The following is an 18,492-nucleotide window of genomic DNA, read 5'->3' as shown; positions in this document are numbered from 1 at the left end:
TCTGCTATCTGCTCCTTCTTTCAAATGGCACTGATATCACTATTGAACATATATTTCGTACTCAGGGTGCTGGGTACCATGCTCATGCCTGATAAGCCCTTCCTTTCCGTGGTCACAGCCATGTTTAGTACAATTTCTTTCCAATAATATTTAGACATCGCCCTTTTCTATTTTTTTCTTCTCCGTGATGCTTCTCGGTAGTTCCTTGACTTACTTTTCTTTCTTTCTAACTGGACACACTTTTGAAAAGCATGAAATCCTTTCAAAAAGAGGGTTTCTTTACTCACTCGCATATACTTTTAAAATGATATATCAGATACTGAATGTTTCTGCCTGGCTAAAAGCTCTACCCTCTTAGCAAGTTGCAAACTTTGTTCTTTACTCCTTGTGGTTATTTCATAATTCCTCTGAAACTCCTCTACCCCTCTGAGGGCCTAATCAATGTTTCATACCAATTAAGCTGCAAAGGACGAGAGGCTTAGTATACCTTGCAATCTTGACAACAGGACTGTTTTTTAGAGAAACCAAACTAAAAGGAAGAAATGAGACCTCTGATGAAATATCAGGAAAATAACTTCAAATAAAAAAATATTTGTAATAGGCAGCCAGAAACTTACATAATAATTTCTAAGTTGAGCCACAATATACCACCCACCCCCAACCACAACCAACAACCAAAATAGACCCTGAGTCTGATTTCTGGTAAATTCACTGTCTGAGTAATTGTTTTTCTCAAAGAATTCTCAACTATACTATGAAGTAAGTTCTGGGAAATAATTATAAGTACATGAGCACATGTGTGGTGTATATGTCTGTATTGTTTGTACAGGGCAGGAAATTTACCAGAGTTGGCCATCTACTGATTAGGGTGAGGCAGAATGTGCCAGTTCAGAATGTTTATTGACTTTTCAAAACTATCACACTTTGCTTATCTCCTGCCATGCTACAAAGATTTGAGTCAGGGAGAGTTATTGTTATTATGTATGTACAATTACTATGAGTATCTTCACACAAAGATGAATGAAATGGGGAACTGAAGTCACTAGTGAGAAAATGAAGGTCAACTCATAAAAGTTCAAGCACTAGCATGACTCATGCCAGTCAGTATCACCAGAGTCCAGTGCCACAGGCTCATTGCCAACCTACCTCTTCGATTTGCATATTAGAAACACGAGTGCTAAAAGAGATAAGTATCCGGGTAGGGGATCTCTTTTTTATATCTCTTAGAACATGTCTCTTCTACATTAAGTTCATTTTTAAAATTTAAATTTTCAAATGATAAGTTTTGAATGTATGTAATGTGAAACTGCTTCTCTTCTCACATCGTTACTTTCTTTATAGAGAAGCCTGGGTTACAGCAAAAAACCTCCTGCATTCCTCCAAGAACTCTTTGATATGCCAGTCTCTGACATTCCCAGGATGAGAGCATAGGTCCCATCAACTCATGGTCTTCAACCGACATTCAGAATTTTAAGATTCTTATTGCCCCATCCATCCATCCTTCCATCCATCCATCCATCTGTCCATTCCTCTCTCTATCAACAAATACTTTTTGAGCACTGACTAGGTTCCAGATACTGTGTTAGTCCTGAGGCCTCAGTAGTATAACAAGACAGGTAAAATTCTTATCCTCTTAAAACCTCCCCACCCTTATCGCTCATCTCACACACACACATGTACACACATGTGTATGCACGCACGATGCCTCCATTACAGAGAGAACGTAAAAATATTCTAATATTCTTGTTACTCCTAAGATTGGCTCCTGGTGCAAGACCCAGACCCCTCTGTGTTCTCTGAGCAGCAGGCTCCTTATCGTAACCTTCTGCCTGCCCCTTTCCCCCTAAGTTCCCAGTTCTTCCCCCCTAAGTTCCCAGTTCTTCCCCCTGGCTGGGCCCTCAGCTTGGCTTGTATCCTCCTACCCTTGCCGCGCCCACTCATTGGGGTCTCCAGCAAATGCCTTAGGTCCTCCGTGAAAGCAATCACACAGAGGAGCAGAAGCGTGAATTTTACAAGCCAAAGTTGCATAGTATTTTCAAACGCTTCCATTTGTAATATACTTTCATGGGAGTGAAGTGTCCTTGGGGGAATGACTTCCCTTGAACAAATGTGTTTGGAACCATCCAAATTTCAAATGAGTTGAGTGAGTATGATAGAAATGAATGGACATGTCGAAGCAGAGAATATGTGCATTTAATGGCCTAAATCTTTTCCCTGAGTTTCCGGTCTTCTCTACCTGGAAATGATCTAGATACAAGGGAGAATCTGATTCTCTGTTTACTGCACAGGGTTGATTCTCACCGGGCTAAAATTAGCTTTTAAATCACTGGGTTTTACGCCTCTGCAGCGCACTTGGTCCCCTGTGACTGCACAGTTAGACTCGCTCTTACTCTTGCTGATTACCTGCGATTATCTACCTGGTCAAGTTGTCAGGTGGCTGCCATTAAACACCTTTGAATCTAAAGTAATTCATCAGCTCTCTAGTCCTTCATTCCCTTGATCCCAGATTTTTATGCCTACCCTGTTTGATTTCCCTTTTGTATAATTGGAGTTGAGTCACCCCCAAATGGATAAACTCTTCTCCCAGGTTAACTTATGCATCTCACTCAGGATTCTGATCTTAGGACATGCCCAGACAAGACCCAAATTAATTTCATGGCAGAAGACTTTCTGTATTTACAATTAGGATAGATTTTCCACTTCATGCAGCACTCCAAGGGACTCTAATGTGCCAACACTTGAAAGTCAGTAAAGCAGAACGAATGCTATGGTTTTCCCACCACTCCTCTTTAGTTTATTTTCTGGATGTCTTGCCAACCATACACTTCCTCAGGTAAGAACACAGAGCTCCTGGAACAGAAGCTTCCTCAGGAAAAATTCTCTGGTCTTCCTCCAAATCACCCCTTCTAGCATCACACTGGTTTCTAATGTGGCCACATCTTGATTTTCTGCTCCACAGTAGGCGCAAGAGTTATTGTTATTGTCGATGCCAAGCACAGAGGAAAATCAATTAGGGGAGCCCTTTATAGCCACTCCTTTACCATCATCTGAATTAAGATGTGAATGCATGATGTTACTAATAGATACATAAATAAAAAACATGACCTTAGGTATCCAATAAGCCTTTGGAGTTTTTCCTGGTTAAAGTAAAATTAGTTTTCAGGAGAGAATTAACTCCTATGGAGAGTTTTATTACACGCTACAATAACTATTCTAAGAAGTTATAGGTACTAACTCATCTAATTCTTTAAACAACCGTCTGAGCAAGAACCATTATCATTCCTACTCACAGATGAGGAGATTGAGGCCAGGGAACTTAACTTGCCTGAGAGTACCTATCCAGCAAGTGCTGTGTGACTTGCTCCCAGGCCTCCAGAGAACGGAACAGGGCTATCAAATGCCTGCCTCTCATTTATTTAAGTTTTGGTTCAACAACTACGAACCTTTAATCTTTAAGGCCTCACTTTTGCTTATTAAAATGCTCAAAAATAAGAATCCCTCACCATCTTTTCTTTTGTGGATAGATATTAATGGTTAATATTAAACATGTGAGAAAAGGAAAAGGAGTGTTCTGAATTTTAAAAAACAAGCAAACCAACAAAATCCCTCACTGCTCTGCAACTAACAGCTGGCTTTTTATTTCATCGTCCTTTTTGTAATTATTTTGCTGCCATCTAGTGACCCAAATGAAAGTTAAAGACAAACATGATTTTGCCTTCTCGTTTTCATTTTAAATCTGTAAGTGCTAGCTTAGGGATAGTTTTTAAAAATCATCAAATTTTCATACATTAAATCTGAAAAGTTTTACAGTTCTCTTTTTTTTTTTTACAGTTTTCATATTTTTAAGATTTATTTCTTTATTTGAGAGAGAGTGAGTGGGGGGAGGGGCAGAGGGAAAAGGGAGAGAGAATCCCAAGCAGACTCAGGGCTCAGCGTGAGCCGGATGACGGACTCCGTGCAGGATACCCACGATGATTACACCCTAAAGAACAAAAGTTGGCAGATGCTGACACACGTTCAGCACAGCTCCTAGCCTCGTCTCCCGTGTATGCTGTGTTTGCCGGCAGTGCAATTGTTTGGAATCTTATGCGTGATCATGAAGATGATCTCTCCACTGAATAAGGACATAAGTGTGGTTTCACTATTCCAATGAACGTGTCTAATAACTCAGCATTTTGAGTGCAGGGAGAAATTGGAAGTTTTAAGTTGGGTGATAACCATGAGCTTTGACAATGACTCCGATTGGAGGGGAGAATATGTCCCAACAGGAAAGCTGTCATCGGAAGCTAAAGAGAACATTTCCCAAGGAGGTTGAAACTAAATAAGATGAGCAAAACCAGTATTAGTCTTAATTACGTAGAGTAATTGCTTGTTCAAGAAGATGAGTATTTGTCCTGGGGTCATCTGTGTTCATCACAGCATTTATTCACCAAATATTTATTGAGGGCTTATTAAGTGCCAGACACACTGCTAGGCAATAAGGAGAATGAATATCAGTTTGTAAGACCCACATCTGTGCCTTCATGGAAATCATGGTCGAGGAAGATAGCCCCTCTTGACTGGACATCTTTCCCTTAAAACAGTTCCAACCTTGTTCAGCCTGTGTTCCTGAACAAGGACCACTGTAGCTGGCATTGAGTTACATGTTCCTCTCCTACATAGAGTGTGTTTGGGATGCATTTTTATGGTGCTTTAAGCATTACTAAGTAAGTACCCTGAGAGAATCAGCTTGTGTATTACCACTAATTGATGAAAGCTCCACACCTCCTAATTCCAAGGGATTTAATTAACACACCCAGTTCGCACTGACCAACCTGGTTTTTCTTCACCCAAGTGGTAATCTATTAAATAACTTGAGTCTCCTAGGGCTTCGTCACCTGACTTGACTTCCAGCATCACAGGACTCTCCTGACCCAATACCATTTTCATTCCTTAGGGTGATGAAATTATTGCTGTCATTTTCTAAGGTGAGTTAACATATTAGCCAGTGATGTGATGAAAGACATATCAAAGCCACTTATGCAAAATTAGACTTTATGTCTAAACATATTAAATGTTTCAAAGGTCTCAAGGTATGGACTTCTGTAGTTTTAGACTAGTGTCACCCCAATGCACATTTAAAAAAATAAAGACATAAAAGCTACAATCTGACTTGATTTCATGCCCCTAAGTAACAACCATGGTACTGGTATGGACCCCAGAATCCTAAACCAACTTTGAGGCTTCTGGAAACTAGTCCACACTCTCAAATATATGACCACACACTCCTCGTCTTGTCTGCGATTTTCCCCGAGGGCCCTCACTGATTCCCAGCCGTTCTGTGAGGAATGTAACATCCGATTAAGATCAGAACTTGAGTCTGTTATCATCAAACTTCAGTTTTAAAAACAGACCTACAAACTTTGCCATTCTTAGTTTTACTCCATTCTGTCATTCATGACCCTTTTCTTCACCAAAAACACAACACGATGTTTTTTCATTCGTGTCTTTATTAATTTTGATGGCCAGTACAACGGCTTTCACTTCACGTGCATTCACTCCTTCGTGTTCTAGGAATTACTATTCCTCAAGTTAGAAAGATATCAGAGGCAATTTTTATTTTAATAAGCATGCAAAGAGAAAAGTAGTAAAATTAAAAATAAATGGCCCTCCTTCAGGTAAAGAAAAATGTTAGGATAAAGTCAACCATCTTTATGAAGAAGAGATTCAAATACTGGATCAAATTTTTTAAACTCCCAGTTGAATGTGTTTTCCTTTCACTGATAATCAAAACCAGATAATCCTTACGGTAGCTAGAATTGTAATAAATAACGGACCTCTTGTTGGTTTTATTTAAGGGTTAAAATGCGTCATTTCATGGCTTGGTGTGCAGTCATTTTAATTTCTGGCTTATGTTTAATTGCTCTATGATCTTCATACACGTCTACTCCTACATAGAGAATTACTCATTATTTCTTTAAGATGGACAACTCAAAATATGAAAATAGTAAAACTGAAATTCTGTGAAATTTGAGATGACAGAAAAATGGTGCCCAATACCCATTTTTCTATATCTTTACTCTTCCACCTGTTTCTTCTTTGAAACCTTACAAACAATGCCGCTTTATAGGAAAGATGATTATTACAAAGGCCAAATGCTTTCATATTACGTCTTGTCAAAAGTGACTTTGGCTTCTCAGTTATCGTGCTCTTGCATTCATTGCTCAGTGTGGAAAGTTGAAATATACTTGGAGTAAGGAGCACCAAAAGGAGACAAGGAACCAAGCTCTCCAATGGCAGGTTTCCTTTCCTGAAGAGGGCAAGCTCCAGAGGCCTCATTTGAAGGAGGCTCTCACCACCCTGCCCTTGACCGGCTGCGGAGGGCGCCAGTTCCCCACCAGGGGCACTGGGGGCTCGTTCTCAGCGCTGGAGAAGAGGCTCCGCAGCTTTGCCATCTGCAAGGGGCAAGGGAAGACTGTCAGCATGACATTCAGATCAAGTGGACATATTCTGTACGTGACAGTTAGAAATTTCTGGCTTTTAAAACAAGACAAACAAACCACGAAACCTGTTGGCCCAAAGTTATCTGGTTACCAGTTCCTGCGAAATAGAAGCCTTTTATTTGTAAAAACACTTTTCTTTTCTTCGTTTTATATAAGTTCACATGCCCTCTGGTCCAAGTGTTTCTCCTGAATTCTGAAGCTATTATTTTAATTAGATGGGGCAGTATGAAGCATATACTTTATGTAGGAGGGGATGAAAATATCAGCACAAATAATAAGCTTGATTGGCCTTTATTGTATAAGTTTACGGAGTCTCTCTCTCTTTTTTTTAAAGAACAGAAAGAAGTTAGTCACACTATATTTAAAATTTTAAGAACATTTTTAAAGCTTTTTTTTCTCTTAAGGGAGAAGAATTTAGGAAATTACCATCAGTACTGTATTTCTACATGAATATGTTTTCAGCTTTCTCCTTAAGAAAACTGCTTTCCTCTTTCAAAATATGTATATGAGTGAACCTGACCATTAAATCTGATCTTCTGATAAAAGTGATCGTATATACTTGAGTCTGTAACTGGCAGAAATATGAAAACTACTGCCTTAAGTAAGGTAAATGTGCTAGGAAACTGACTTTACTATTAAAGTAGACATCCATGATCTACGGTGTGAGTTTCTGTGTTGTCCACTTGCTTTAATCTGTTCTTCTCCATATCCCAGCCTACATATTTTTTCCGTGTCTTTCCTGGAAAGTCTCTTTGATGAATGTTGCAAGGACATTCTTTAGATGAACACTAAGAAGAAAAACCTCAGCAAAGGAGTCAAGAGGTATTGAAAGCAGACAGACGTTGGAATCTCAGCTCTTGCACTTGGCTGTGTGACCATGGACAAACTACTTAACCTTTCTGAGCCACAACCTACATATCTGTAGAACTGGGAAAATCATATACACCTTACAAGGATGTTAAATCCCTTCTATTAGTATCCTTCTCCCCGGGCCTGTATTTACAATCTCCTAACCAGTACTTAGTATTTGAGGGAGCTGCAAATTAATAAAGGCTAACTCATATTAATAACCTAAATGCTTAAGTGTTTCTAGAGCATAAACTTAGTCATTGTTCAGTATCACAAACACCTTTAAATGATCTGTGTTTATCCTGGTACTTTTGGAAGCCAAGTTTTAGAAAGTTGAACAAACTGACTGTAATTAACCAGAGCAAATTCTGAAATGCCTAATCATAGAGCCGGTCTGGAAGCATCCACTTAGCAGATGTACATTTTCCATTTAGCATCTCTCTTAGACAGCCACTCAGTGATGTAAGTTCGCATGTTCTCCAGGCCCGGCCTGGAGCTGCCGCTCACCTGGTCGGAGCTCACAGTGATGGGCTCCTTCATCAGGAGCCACACGATGCACTCCTCGCAGGGCGGCGTGGTGAAGGAGCCTTGGTAGGTCCAGTAGTCCCGGCAGGCGGGGAACAGGCAGGACGGGTCGAACTTTGTGAAGGGCGCCTCCTTGCCCTGGGAGAGAGCAGGGCACAGGCACCATGAGCAGGTGCCCACACACCGCCCACCCCAAGGGTCTCACCGTTTTGCGAGAATGGATTTCAAATGCAATAGAGAAAACGGAATTTTATTTATTTGTTTATTTTTTAATTAGCCTCCATGCCCAGCATGGAGCCCAACTCCGGGCTTGAACTCAGGACCGTGAGATCAAGACCTGAGCTGGGATCAAGAGTAGGATGCTTAACCAAAGGAGCCACCCAGCGCCCCCAAGAAAATGGAACTTTTAAACAAAGTTCATGCCCTTCAGAAATAAAGGTCAAAGGGGGGAAGCCGGTTTATATTATGACTTTGGCACAGTCGTCGTAACATTTTATTCCCTGTTATCTGTCAGTAGAACTATAATTCCTCACTTCCCAAAAAAAGAAGAAAACTCACACCTAACTGTAACAGAAACGTTTCATATAAGTTAATGCGTAGGTATTCAATGATTTAAAAAAAAAAAAAACAGGCTCGCTTGAATATTATACTCGGAATACTTTCTCTGGTGGTAAAACTTAATAGCATTTGCTTGGAACAGTTCCAAAGGCAATTAAAATGAGTCTGTTAATTAGAAGAGTCTACTGTTAAGATTTAAAATATGTAGGTGTCACCCAGGAGAGAAAAGGCAACACCAGGACCCATATATTTAGTATTTCTGCAAGTGTGTGCATGTATGCGTGTATGTGTATGTGTGTGTGTGTGTGCGTGGGTTGGGGAGCAGGAGGTGACCACTCAACTTCTCTTACATCCACTCAGTAAGAAAGTCATTATCAGACAGACTGAGAATTTAATAAAATGATGTATGTAAAATTGCACTAAAAATTATAAACCATACAAATCTAATAGCATTTGTTTGTATAGATATGCTTAGCATATTCATCAGACTTAGTAGTAGATTTTAGGTGGAACAAATACACTGGAAAATGTAATAATAGGGACGCCTGGGTGGCTCAGTGGGTTAAGCGTCTGCCTTCGGTTCAGGACATGATCCCAGGATCCTGGGATCGAGTCCTGCATTGGGCTCCTTGATCAGCAGGGAGCTTGCTTCGGCCTCTGCCTGCTGCTCCCCCTGCTTGTGCTCTCTCTCTTTCTCTGACAAATAAATAAAGTCTTTAAGAAAAAAAAAAAGAATGAAAGAAAATGTAATAATAGAAAATTGACATACCCTGCTTTATGTTCTAGGAGGAAACGTGATTTATTTTTACCTTTGTCTTAACTTTGTCCAATGCATCAAGGAACACCTGGAACTCGCCTTTCTCATGTCCTATCTGTAAGAAAATCAAAAACTAATCATTATATTTTCCCCTTCTCCATAATTTATGATTGTCTTGAAAACTAACTTTGGTCCATCCATCTGCAATTAGTGTTTATAAATCTGCCAGAATATCTTGTACTAAGCAAAAACATAAATTTATTTCTCCCCCAAGATTTTAGGGTATATATTTTCTGAACTAAATTTAGACTCCAGGCCTCTGAAGTTCAAAACCACAAAATTACACTGTTGATTTATTTCTATGTCCTTGACCTTCTCTGCAGTCATTCTACTTTTTTTTTTTTTAATAGGATTAAAGCTAGGATGGACTCCATGTATGCAAAACTAAATTTATTGTCTTTCGGTACAGGCCCACTCCACTTCCTGCAGCGTTGCATTCAGTCCCTGAAAATGACCCAATGAGTTCAGGACGTAAAACAAATTAGGTCATTCAAAAAGAAGGAAGCTAGATTTTCACCTCTGGCTCAAAATCTAGATTATGTTACCACTGAATTCATGTGTTAATGACACTAAGTCCCCTTTAAACCAAAGCTGGCCCAACAACACACACATTCCGTGTGCTATCTTAGCCTGGGATCATGTGGGCAGTAGCCGCCCTGAGCTGAGGGGATGTCCAGCCAGGGACTTGGCATCCCAGCGGTTTCCAACATCGGCTTTTCTGGTTTCCAGTGCAACTGAAGTGGAATAACAGGAAAGGATAATGAAGCAAGGCTGCTTTTGCCGTCCCCACCACCACAATAAGCTCCTTGCAAAGCTCTGGCTCCATTGCCCCTACACTCGCCCACACACGCATTCTTGAGAGAATTTAGAAGCCTTAGGGAGACTGAAGTTCAGCAAAAGGTACGCTTTTAAGGGAGAGCTAAATATTGTGAGCTGATCTTACCAGAAATGTCTTGATCAGTGGAATGAATAATGAAATTCATTCCTCTCTCCCCTTTAAATAAAAGGAAGGAGGGGAACGCATGCCAACCTAACCATTGATAAGACACTAAATTTTGAAAGAAAAAGATGATCGATTTTTGCCTCACCTTCAGAAAAACGCCAACCACAGCTATCCCGTCGGGTTGCTTGAGAGCTCCTCCGTAAGTGTTATACTTTGGATTCCAGTGAACCAAATGAAGCTGAAACCATGGAATACAAGTTATGAGGTGAATTTCTAGAGTAAGAAAGTAAGTATAAAATTATTCACAATAAGCCCAATAACTTCACAAATCAAAAGTTGCTGAACACTCTCATAGGAAGTCAACAGAATTCTAAATATCAACATGCGATATTTCAGTGACATTTTTAATGGTTTAAATAAAAAGTGTATAAAATTATTATAAGTAGACCTAGAACTTTGTAATAAGCAATGAGTGAAAGTTGAACTTTCGTTAAACTAATTCAAAATATTTATTTTAGTTTTGTACAACATCGCTCCCTTTTCTAGTAAGTCAAAGAGTGAAACACAGAGCTATAAGCAAGAAGCTGATAACATTCCAAATCTACAATTAATGGGAAAGTGGGGGGAAAACGGTAGAAAAATCCTTGGGCATTTTCATATCTACCTCCTTTTGGCAGCCAGTGTTCAACAACCTGGTGGAAACCTTATCTTAATTTAGAACACAGGCACCAGTTAAATTAGTCGAATTTCCCATATCAAGTTACACAGAATGGTAAGGGAACACAATAGTTCAGAGCAGTTAAAAATATTGTATTCAAGACCAAAAGTGTTGAGATCATCCCCTGTGTAAAGGTCAAACTGCAAGCCGGGCCCACAGTTCTAAGAAATACACTAAACTTTCCCCATTTTCGGGTATCTAGAAGACATTTTCAATAATTTATTTATCCCATCACTGGCTTTTAGATGGGCTGTTGAGAAGTGGAATGATCATGGTGAAGTACTTTGGGTCTCCCAGAGTTTAGTTTAACCAACAATTAAGCTACCTAAGGATTCTGCCTGAGAGATTGTCCACAAGGGCCTCCAAGGTTCCCGTCCCAGCTCCTGTGTTGGCCAGAGCCTACCCCCGGAACAAGGTGGCAGTAAAAATGGAATGATCCTCACCTCTAGGGCATTTGTCACCCCTGACAGGCTTAGCTTTATAAAAACGATATGTGGGAGGCTTGTCTTATTTCCTCATAATTTGCTGCCTTGATCAGAGATACAAATCATGCTTGTCTTTAATGGGTTAACTGAGACAGTAGTATTTGCTCATATTAAGTTGTCGGTGGATCTGTATTTACCTGTTCATCTATGTGTGTGTATGTATAAGTATATATACATATATATAATCATGCACACATATATGCACACCCTTCATTAAGAGACTAGAACACAAGCATTAGCCAGAATTACTAAATGCTATTTTTAGAGCACTACGTTCTTATAAAAGAGGCAGCCAAGGGCACGGGATGTGATGATAGATTCTGGGGGTGCCTGGGTGGATCAGTCAGTTGGGCAGCCAGCTCTTGGTTTCGGCTCAGGTCATGATCTCAGGGTCCTGGGATGGAGGCCCTTGTCCCTTGTCAGGCTCCCGGCTCAGCGGGGAGTCTGCTTCAGGATTTTCTCCCTCTGCTCGCCTGTCCCTGCACTCTCTTTCTCTTTCTCTCTCTCTCTCAAATAAATAAAAAACTTGAAAAAAAAAAAAGATGGTAGACTCTGAAGCCCACATATTCAAGGTAGAGCACCAGGCTTAGCTCTGTAACTTTGTCATGTAACTTTTCCATGCCTCAGTTTCCTCTCCTGTAACCTATCTTAAAGAGTTGCTGAGAGGATCAAATGAGTTAATATTTGTAAGCATTTCATAAATGCTAGTTATCCTTATCTTTTCTGTTCCATTCAGGACCTTGGCCTTTTTTTTTTTAATTATTAAACCACTATCCAATTTCTTAATATAACCTTGAAAATTTTCATGCATGACACTAACTCACCTACCCTCTCTTAACCATCTAGTCTAGAATGTTCGGCAGTGTCAGCTTATCCTCAAACTATTACAGCTCTTTTCATAGCCTCAGGCTTGAAGGAAGGGCAGTGGATGCTTTTTTGGTGTTATTTTTCACTTTTCGGTTTTCACTTCGGGAGACAGTTGCTCCTACCTCTGCTGCATACTTGACTCCATCCACGGTGTGCTCAGAGCCATGGTCGTCAGAGGCACCCCAGTGAAGATGAAACTGGCGAAGCCGGTAGGGTCCAGTGAGAGGACCACCCCTCAGCACTGCGATTCAGAGAAGCTAGGTCAACCGGGAAGTCATGCTTCTTTTACAGAGTCCTACCTTAAACAAGTGCTATAGCCAAAGTCTGAGGGGCAAAAGTGCTCAGTCTGCTGGGTAGAGGATACTGTGTTCAAGCACACCGGTCTCTTTCCCACTAAGTCTCGGGATATATCTAAAAAAAATGATTTCTCTTTTTTGTCTTGTTTTGTTTGCTTGTTTTATTATGTTTAAAATGTCAATTTAACATTTATGACAATAAAGTTAAAACAAAAGATGAGCAATAAGGATGTAGACAGTCAACAAATGAGTCGCTTGTGTGGTGCCGTGGGAAGAACATGACCGTTGAGAGCCAGACAGATGGAGTTCAAATCCTAGCTAATTGTGTGATCTCAGGCAAGTTGCTAAACTTCTCTGAACTTGTTTTTGCATCTCTATGAAGGTGATAATAATATTAACCTTTCAGAGCTGCCGTGAGGATTAAATGAGATTAAGGACTTTAAAGTGTTCATCGCACTGCCCAGCACACCAAGCACTGAGCGAATGTGAATTCCTCCTCCGTGTCTTGCCTCCAACTCCACTTTTCTTTAAGATGATAAGCAAGAGCTTTCATTCACATCTAACTTAAACTGTGTTTATTCGAATGAGATAAAAAGGGAAATTCAGAAATTTCCCAGGGAATCAATCAATATGGACAGCCAAACTAGGTAATTCTTAGTAGCATTAATTTTTGAGTTTGTTGTCCAAATACCTCAACCCATCGCATTACTTCGATCTCACTTCATTCACCTGAGGAGTGATTTAGAGGTTCAAATATTTTCTGCAGGACATGGGAAATTACACAAAACCCCCCAAACAAGATTTAGCCACATAAGCTAGATCCAAATAGAATTCACAGTAGTTATTCTAGAAAGGGTTGACTGACTCTTGGTGCTGAAATGGCACACTGAGAGCCACGTAATGTCAGTCTAAAACAATAGATCTAGACCTGGATGCGCTTAGTCATGTAGAAGTAAGTGGTTTGATTCATAGCGTTTGTCCTGTCCAAGCACCAGAACGGTTACTTTCTGGACGTATGAGTCCAACTGACTGGGGTAACTCATACGGAATTGTCAATATCTTACCATTTTTGCTTACAAAAATGGTATTTTCATGTGGTTCAACATAATTGGTACTGTTTAATTTTGTTGCTTATCCTTCAGAATGGAATTTGATTTAAATGGAGAAGAGGGAAAAAGTAACAGCAATATGAAATTATTGTTTAAGAAAATACAAACTATGATGCTCGTTTTTTGGAACCTCCTAGTAGTAAGAATTATGACACTATTGCTCTTTACTGTAACAGCATTGAGAATATTTATTTATGTACATTAATAAGGATAATTTTAACTTTTTCACAAATTCGGTTATAAGAAAAAGTATTATTGTACATCAAGCACCGAAATATTGAAGGTTGAGTCTTTCTTACCTCATTTATTTTGAAATAAAGTATTTCTAAGTAGCCTGCTTTTATTTCATTGATTTGCTTAGTAGCGTAGTAAAATAAAGAGTTTTTTAAACATGTGATTTTTCATTTTCATGGCATACAAATCACTACTCACGAAATTGTCAGGTACTTCCAAAACACTCACCAAAAGCATTAATCAGATGAACCCCATTGAAGCTTTGAAGGCAATGTTCCTTACTCATATAATGACCTTATGTTATGGTTTGGCCCCCACTCACAGCAGGGGGAGAAAGTGCCTACTTTGCTTCTTTGCTGTGTTCCTTGCTGGGCAGAATGGAATCTCCGCCCCACATGGGAATGGCAGCCTTGCCCTCCAGACCGCGGTCAGAACCTCAGGTGTAGACCATCCAAAAGGACACTCATTTGGACTCATTGCCATCACCTTCCCATCAAGCTGCATTTCAAGAATGCATTGCCAGCTTTTAGCTTGGGCATGGGCCCATTTTGCAGCAGCAAAGCTGACCAAGGTTAGAGCGTGAGGCATTCTTCTCCCGTGCATAAATATAATTCTTCATGACGAGAGCAAAACAGAACGTCATCTCCATTTTCAGAGATGAAGTGACCCCTCTTCCCACTAGTTCTGTTACTGTGTCATCACCCTCATTTTTGCCAATACGGGCATCGAAAATGTCCATGTGCCTCTACCTAAGTGTCATACTTACTTGACCTGTCATAGGTATCGTCAAACACAACCCTGCAGGTCTTGCCGTTGTTCAAGATGGTCTTGCAAGAGCCGGGATCGTAAGATGCGGACCATGGCAGCAGAGAAGGGTCGTGCCTGATGTCTTTAGTATGCAGTTCGATGGGCGACTGTTTGTCTCCCTTGGCATTGGGATAAAGTTCATGCCAGTGGTCAGGACCTAGGAAATCAAGTTGAGGGGATTGATTTATTTGGTGGCACATTCCAAGCCTTCTTTCTAATCAACCAAATCAGCAAAATACGTGGAGGCTAGTCAGTGATTATGAAAAGGTCTTGGATTTCAGTTTGGACAAATCAAAGCTTAGCGCTTAAGACCTTTTCATTGTTTTGTTAACAATGTGCCTAGAAATTATATTTAACTCAGAGTATTCCCCCTGCTTGCTCAAGAATATAGCCTCAAAGGCTAATTTTTGAAATGCACTTCAAGACACATTTTACCAATGCTATCTTCCACCATACAGCCGGAATAAATAACACTGACCATATGTGGTTTTCAAAGCACACCCCTATTTTTGTTTTTAAAACTATGGGTTAGGCAGAAGCCAGAAGGCAGAGCAAGGATTCTTAAATCAACACCAGGCTCAGAGAGGTTAAGTGCTTGCCCAGCATCTTGGAGAAGGGACAATCAGAACTGGACCTCAGGTGGTCTGACTTCTCAGTCAGAGGCAGTGTGATCTTGGGCAAGTCACCCAGCCTCTCTGCACTTCAGTTTCCTCCAGCGCAAGTAATAACGGCTCCATACCAGGGAGAACTAAATGAGATAAAGGTAAAAGGGTCAGCAGCTTTTGGCACTTGGTAAGTGCTCAGTAAATGTTAGTTTCCATGGACTCCTCCACCCATATTTTCACTCCCTAGAGTTGCCCACTTTCTGTGCAATGCCAGGGGATCCTCTGGCACCATCTGGGACCAGGGTAGGTGGGGGGGCAGGAGGCTGCTCGGACTCACCGTTGTGGCTGGCGTAGCCCCACTCCTTGGCCATGGTAGTCTTTGTAGACACTGGACCGCAGCTGACTTCTCTCCCTGGCGTCGTGCAGCGTCCCTGGGAGCCTTTTATATAGGTCCCCCACACACTGCATGGCCTTATTAGGTCAGCGAGGGTGGGGCAGGGGGTCTAAACTGGATTGGGGTGGTATTTGGGAGGCGGGGTGGGGAAAGCCAATGAANGCCGGAAGGAGGCCCCCACCCCCTCCCTACCCTCTCTCTGAAACGTCGGCTCCTGGCTCTCCTACCTCTCCCTCCCGCCTCTCAAAGCTGCAGGGCTTTCTAACGAGCGGCGCAGACGTGCAAAAATGCGGGCGACTCTTGCCTCATCCTCCCTCCCTCTTCCAGGCTTTCCGTTGTTGTTTTTGCAGGAGATGGGGGATCGTAACTGTGCTTAGCCACCAACTAAAATCTGCAGCCCGGCGGCGCTTGCAGCCTCACTTCGAAGTTGCTTTTAGCGCAGGCTGGTTGTCTGGCTGCGGTCTCTGGACGCTTCTACGAGTTTATTTCGCTCCAGCGATCCGATTACGGTAGCTGGAAAGAACACGTCTGTTTGCCTGACCCGTGTTTGACTCCCTTGCAGGCAACTTGTAAGATCTTAGGAGCAGGGGATGGGAAGAAAGAGGCTGGGAGGGCAAGTTCTATAACTCCGCTATCCTTAAAGGGATTGGCAATACCCTGTTCTTGGAACGGCACCAGGCAGCATTTCCCAACCTAGCGGGTTCCTTTGGTCCGCAGGGCGCTGAGGGCTAGATCTCTCAGAGAGCTCCGGGAATCCGGGAGAGGTCTGCATCCCAGTTTGGAGCCTGGGACTGACTTACCCCTATTGTGTGAGCTGTATCTCTGCTCACGAGAAGTCGAGAATATTCTGGAGTGTTGGAAGGCCACAAACATAAAGTGAGTCACATTATTTAAAACGTAGGGACTCAATCTCCAAGACATAATGAAAGATTAGAAGAAAAGGAAGAGGAAAGGCTTCCAGAATTGCTTGTATTTTTTCTCCCCCTTCCAAGTTGTTTCATAATATGATGATCCATGCAAAAGGAGAATAGACCTGACATACCCAATGCACACATGCAGGAGGTAAATTTTTAAAGGTCTGGTTATGGTTTACTTTGAAGAAGTCCGTGTAGTAGAAATTTATAACTCTAAGAGTATGTTGTAAATTTCTTCTTTGTTCTAGGTCAGTAATAATTTTATTTATAAAAAAGACAGCAAAGAAACATAAGCCTAATTTCAGTGCTATCGTGAACAAGGTTGCAATATACATTTCCTTAATTACTTTGACTTTTATTGATGCTAGTATTTTGTATTTGGGGATTACTAAACTTGAAAAGGAAATCTCTCATCATGGTAAAGATAGCTCATCCCCAAGGCATGTGGAATGACTGACCACACTCATAACCTGGACGCCAGGGGAGTCACTCCCCAGCGTATTTTTGTGAGCAGGGATCATTTGATCCACACAATAGCAATGTGGAATCAAGAACTGAGATAGTTCGGAAAATCCAAGCAAACAGCAAAGCAAATGCACTTAGACTCTGAGCTCAAATATGTCAGTGCTGATCAGAAAGCCTGCAGATTTGGGACGTCTGGAATCAATTTTCGACTTTACTGTGAGACTGTGGTGCTATGGTTTGTGGTTCATGGAGGTGTTTTCTACTTCTTATTGAAGCATAATTATTTGTATCAGTAAACTATGATATTTGTTTCAATTCATCAAATCGTTATAATCTCTCTTTTTCTGATGTGGAGTTAAAGGTTGCTACCAAAGGTTGCTACATTTCATGTTATTGGTATAGTAGTAATACAGATAAAGTGATTCTTTATTTAAGTATAGTTGACATACAATATAATATTGGTTTTGGGTGTACAACATAGTGATTGGACATTTATTGACATTATGAAATGATCACCGTGTAAGTCTAGCTACCATCTGTCTCCGTACAAAGCTATTACACTATTAGGGACTATATCCCCTATGCCGTATTTTTCATGCCTGTGATTTATTTATTTTATGACTGGAAGTGCATACCTCTTAATTCCCTTAGCCATCTTCAGCCATCCTTTCCCCTATCCCTCAACACCAGCAACCACTGGTTTGTTCTCTGTATTTATGAGTTGTTTCTGTTTGGTTTTGTTTGTCCATTTGCTTTGTTTTTTAAATTCCACAATAAGTGAAATTGTATAGTATTTGTCTTTCTTTGTCTGACTTATTTCACTCAGTCTAGGTCTACCATGCTGTCACAAATGGCAATATTTCATTCTTTTTTATGGCTGCATAATATTTCATTATGTGTATCTCCCATATTTTCTTTATCCATTCATCTGTTGATGGACACTTAGAATGTCTCATGTCTTGGCTATTGTAAATAATGCTTCAGTAAACAGGGAAATATATATATCTTTTCAAACTAGTGCTTTCGTTTTCTTCAGGTAAGTACCCGAAGTAGAATTGCTGGATCATACATTTTTTAAGGAATCTTCATACTGTTTTCCATAGCGGCTGCACCAATTCACATTCCCACCAACGGTACGCAAGAGCTCCCTTTCCTCCACACCCTCGACAACACTTGTTATTTCTTGTCTTTTTGATACTAACCATTCTAAATGGTGTGAAGTTGTATCTCATTTTTGATTTGCATTTCCCTGAGGATTAGTGATGTTGAGCATCTTTTCATGAATCTGTTGCCATTTGTACATCTTCTTTGGAAAAATGTCTATTTTGGTCCAGATAAAGTGTTTAATAAAATCTTTATACCAAGCAAGGCCAACAATTATCTTATTGTCATTGTTTATGTATAGAAGGAATTTTATTATTTTA

At 40.6% G+C, this 18,492-nt stretch overlaps 1 protein-coding gene across 1 annotated transcript; it reads right to left on the bottom strand.

The window, feature by feature from the left end:
• Positions 1–5,477: 5,477 nt before the first annotated feature.
• On the bottom strand, positions 5,478–15,816 carry CA3 (carbonic anhydrase 3). Its single transcript, XM_008689108.2, has 7 exons — positions 15,633–15,816; positions 14,650–14,847; positions 12,367–12,485; positions 10,320–10,412; positions 9,224–9,286; positions 7,839–7,994; positions 5,478–6,434 (listed from the first exon to the last, which is right to left on the bottom strand). The coding sequence occupies exons 1-7, from the start codon at positions 15,664–15,666 to the stop codon at positions 6,315–6,317; spliced, it is 783 nt and encodes a 260-aa protein (XP_008687330.1). The 5' UTR covers positions 15,667–15,816; the 3' UTR covers positions 5,478–6,314.
• Between the last annotated feature and the right edge of the window lie 2,676 nt (positions 15,817–18,492).

Source organism: Ursus maritimus, unplaced genomic scaffold, assembly GCF_017311325.1.
Source record: "Ursus maritimus isolate PB19 unplaced genomic scaffold, ASM1731132v1 scaffold_9, whole genome shotgun sequence".
Classification (NCBI taxonomy): domain Eukaryota; kingdom Metazoa; phylum Chordata; class Mammalia; order Carnivora; family Ursidae; genus Ursus; species Ursus maritimus.
This window is presented reverse-complemented; position numbering and strand designations above follow the sequence as displayed.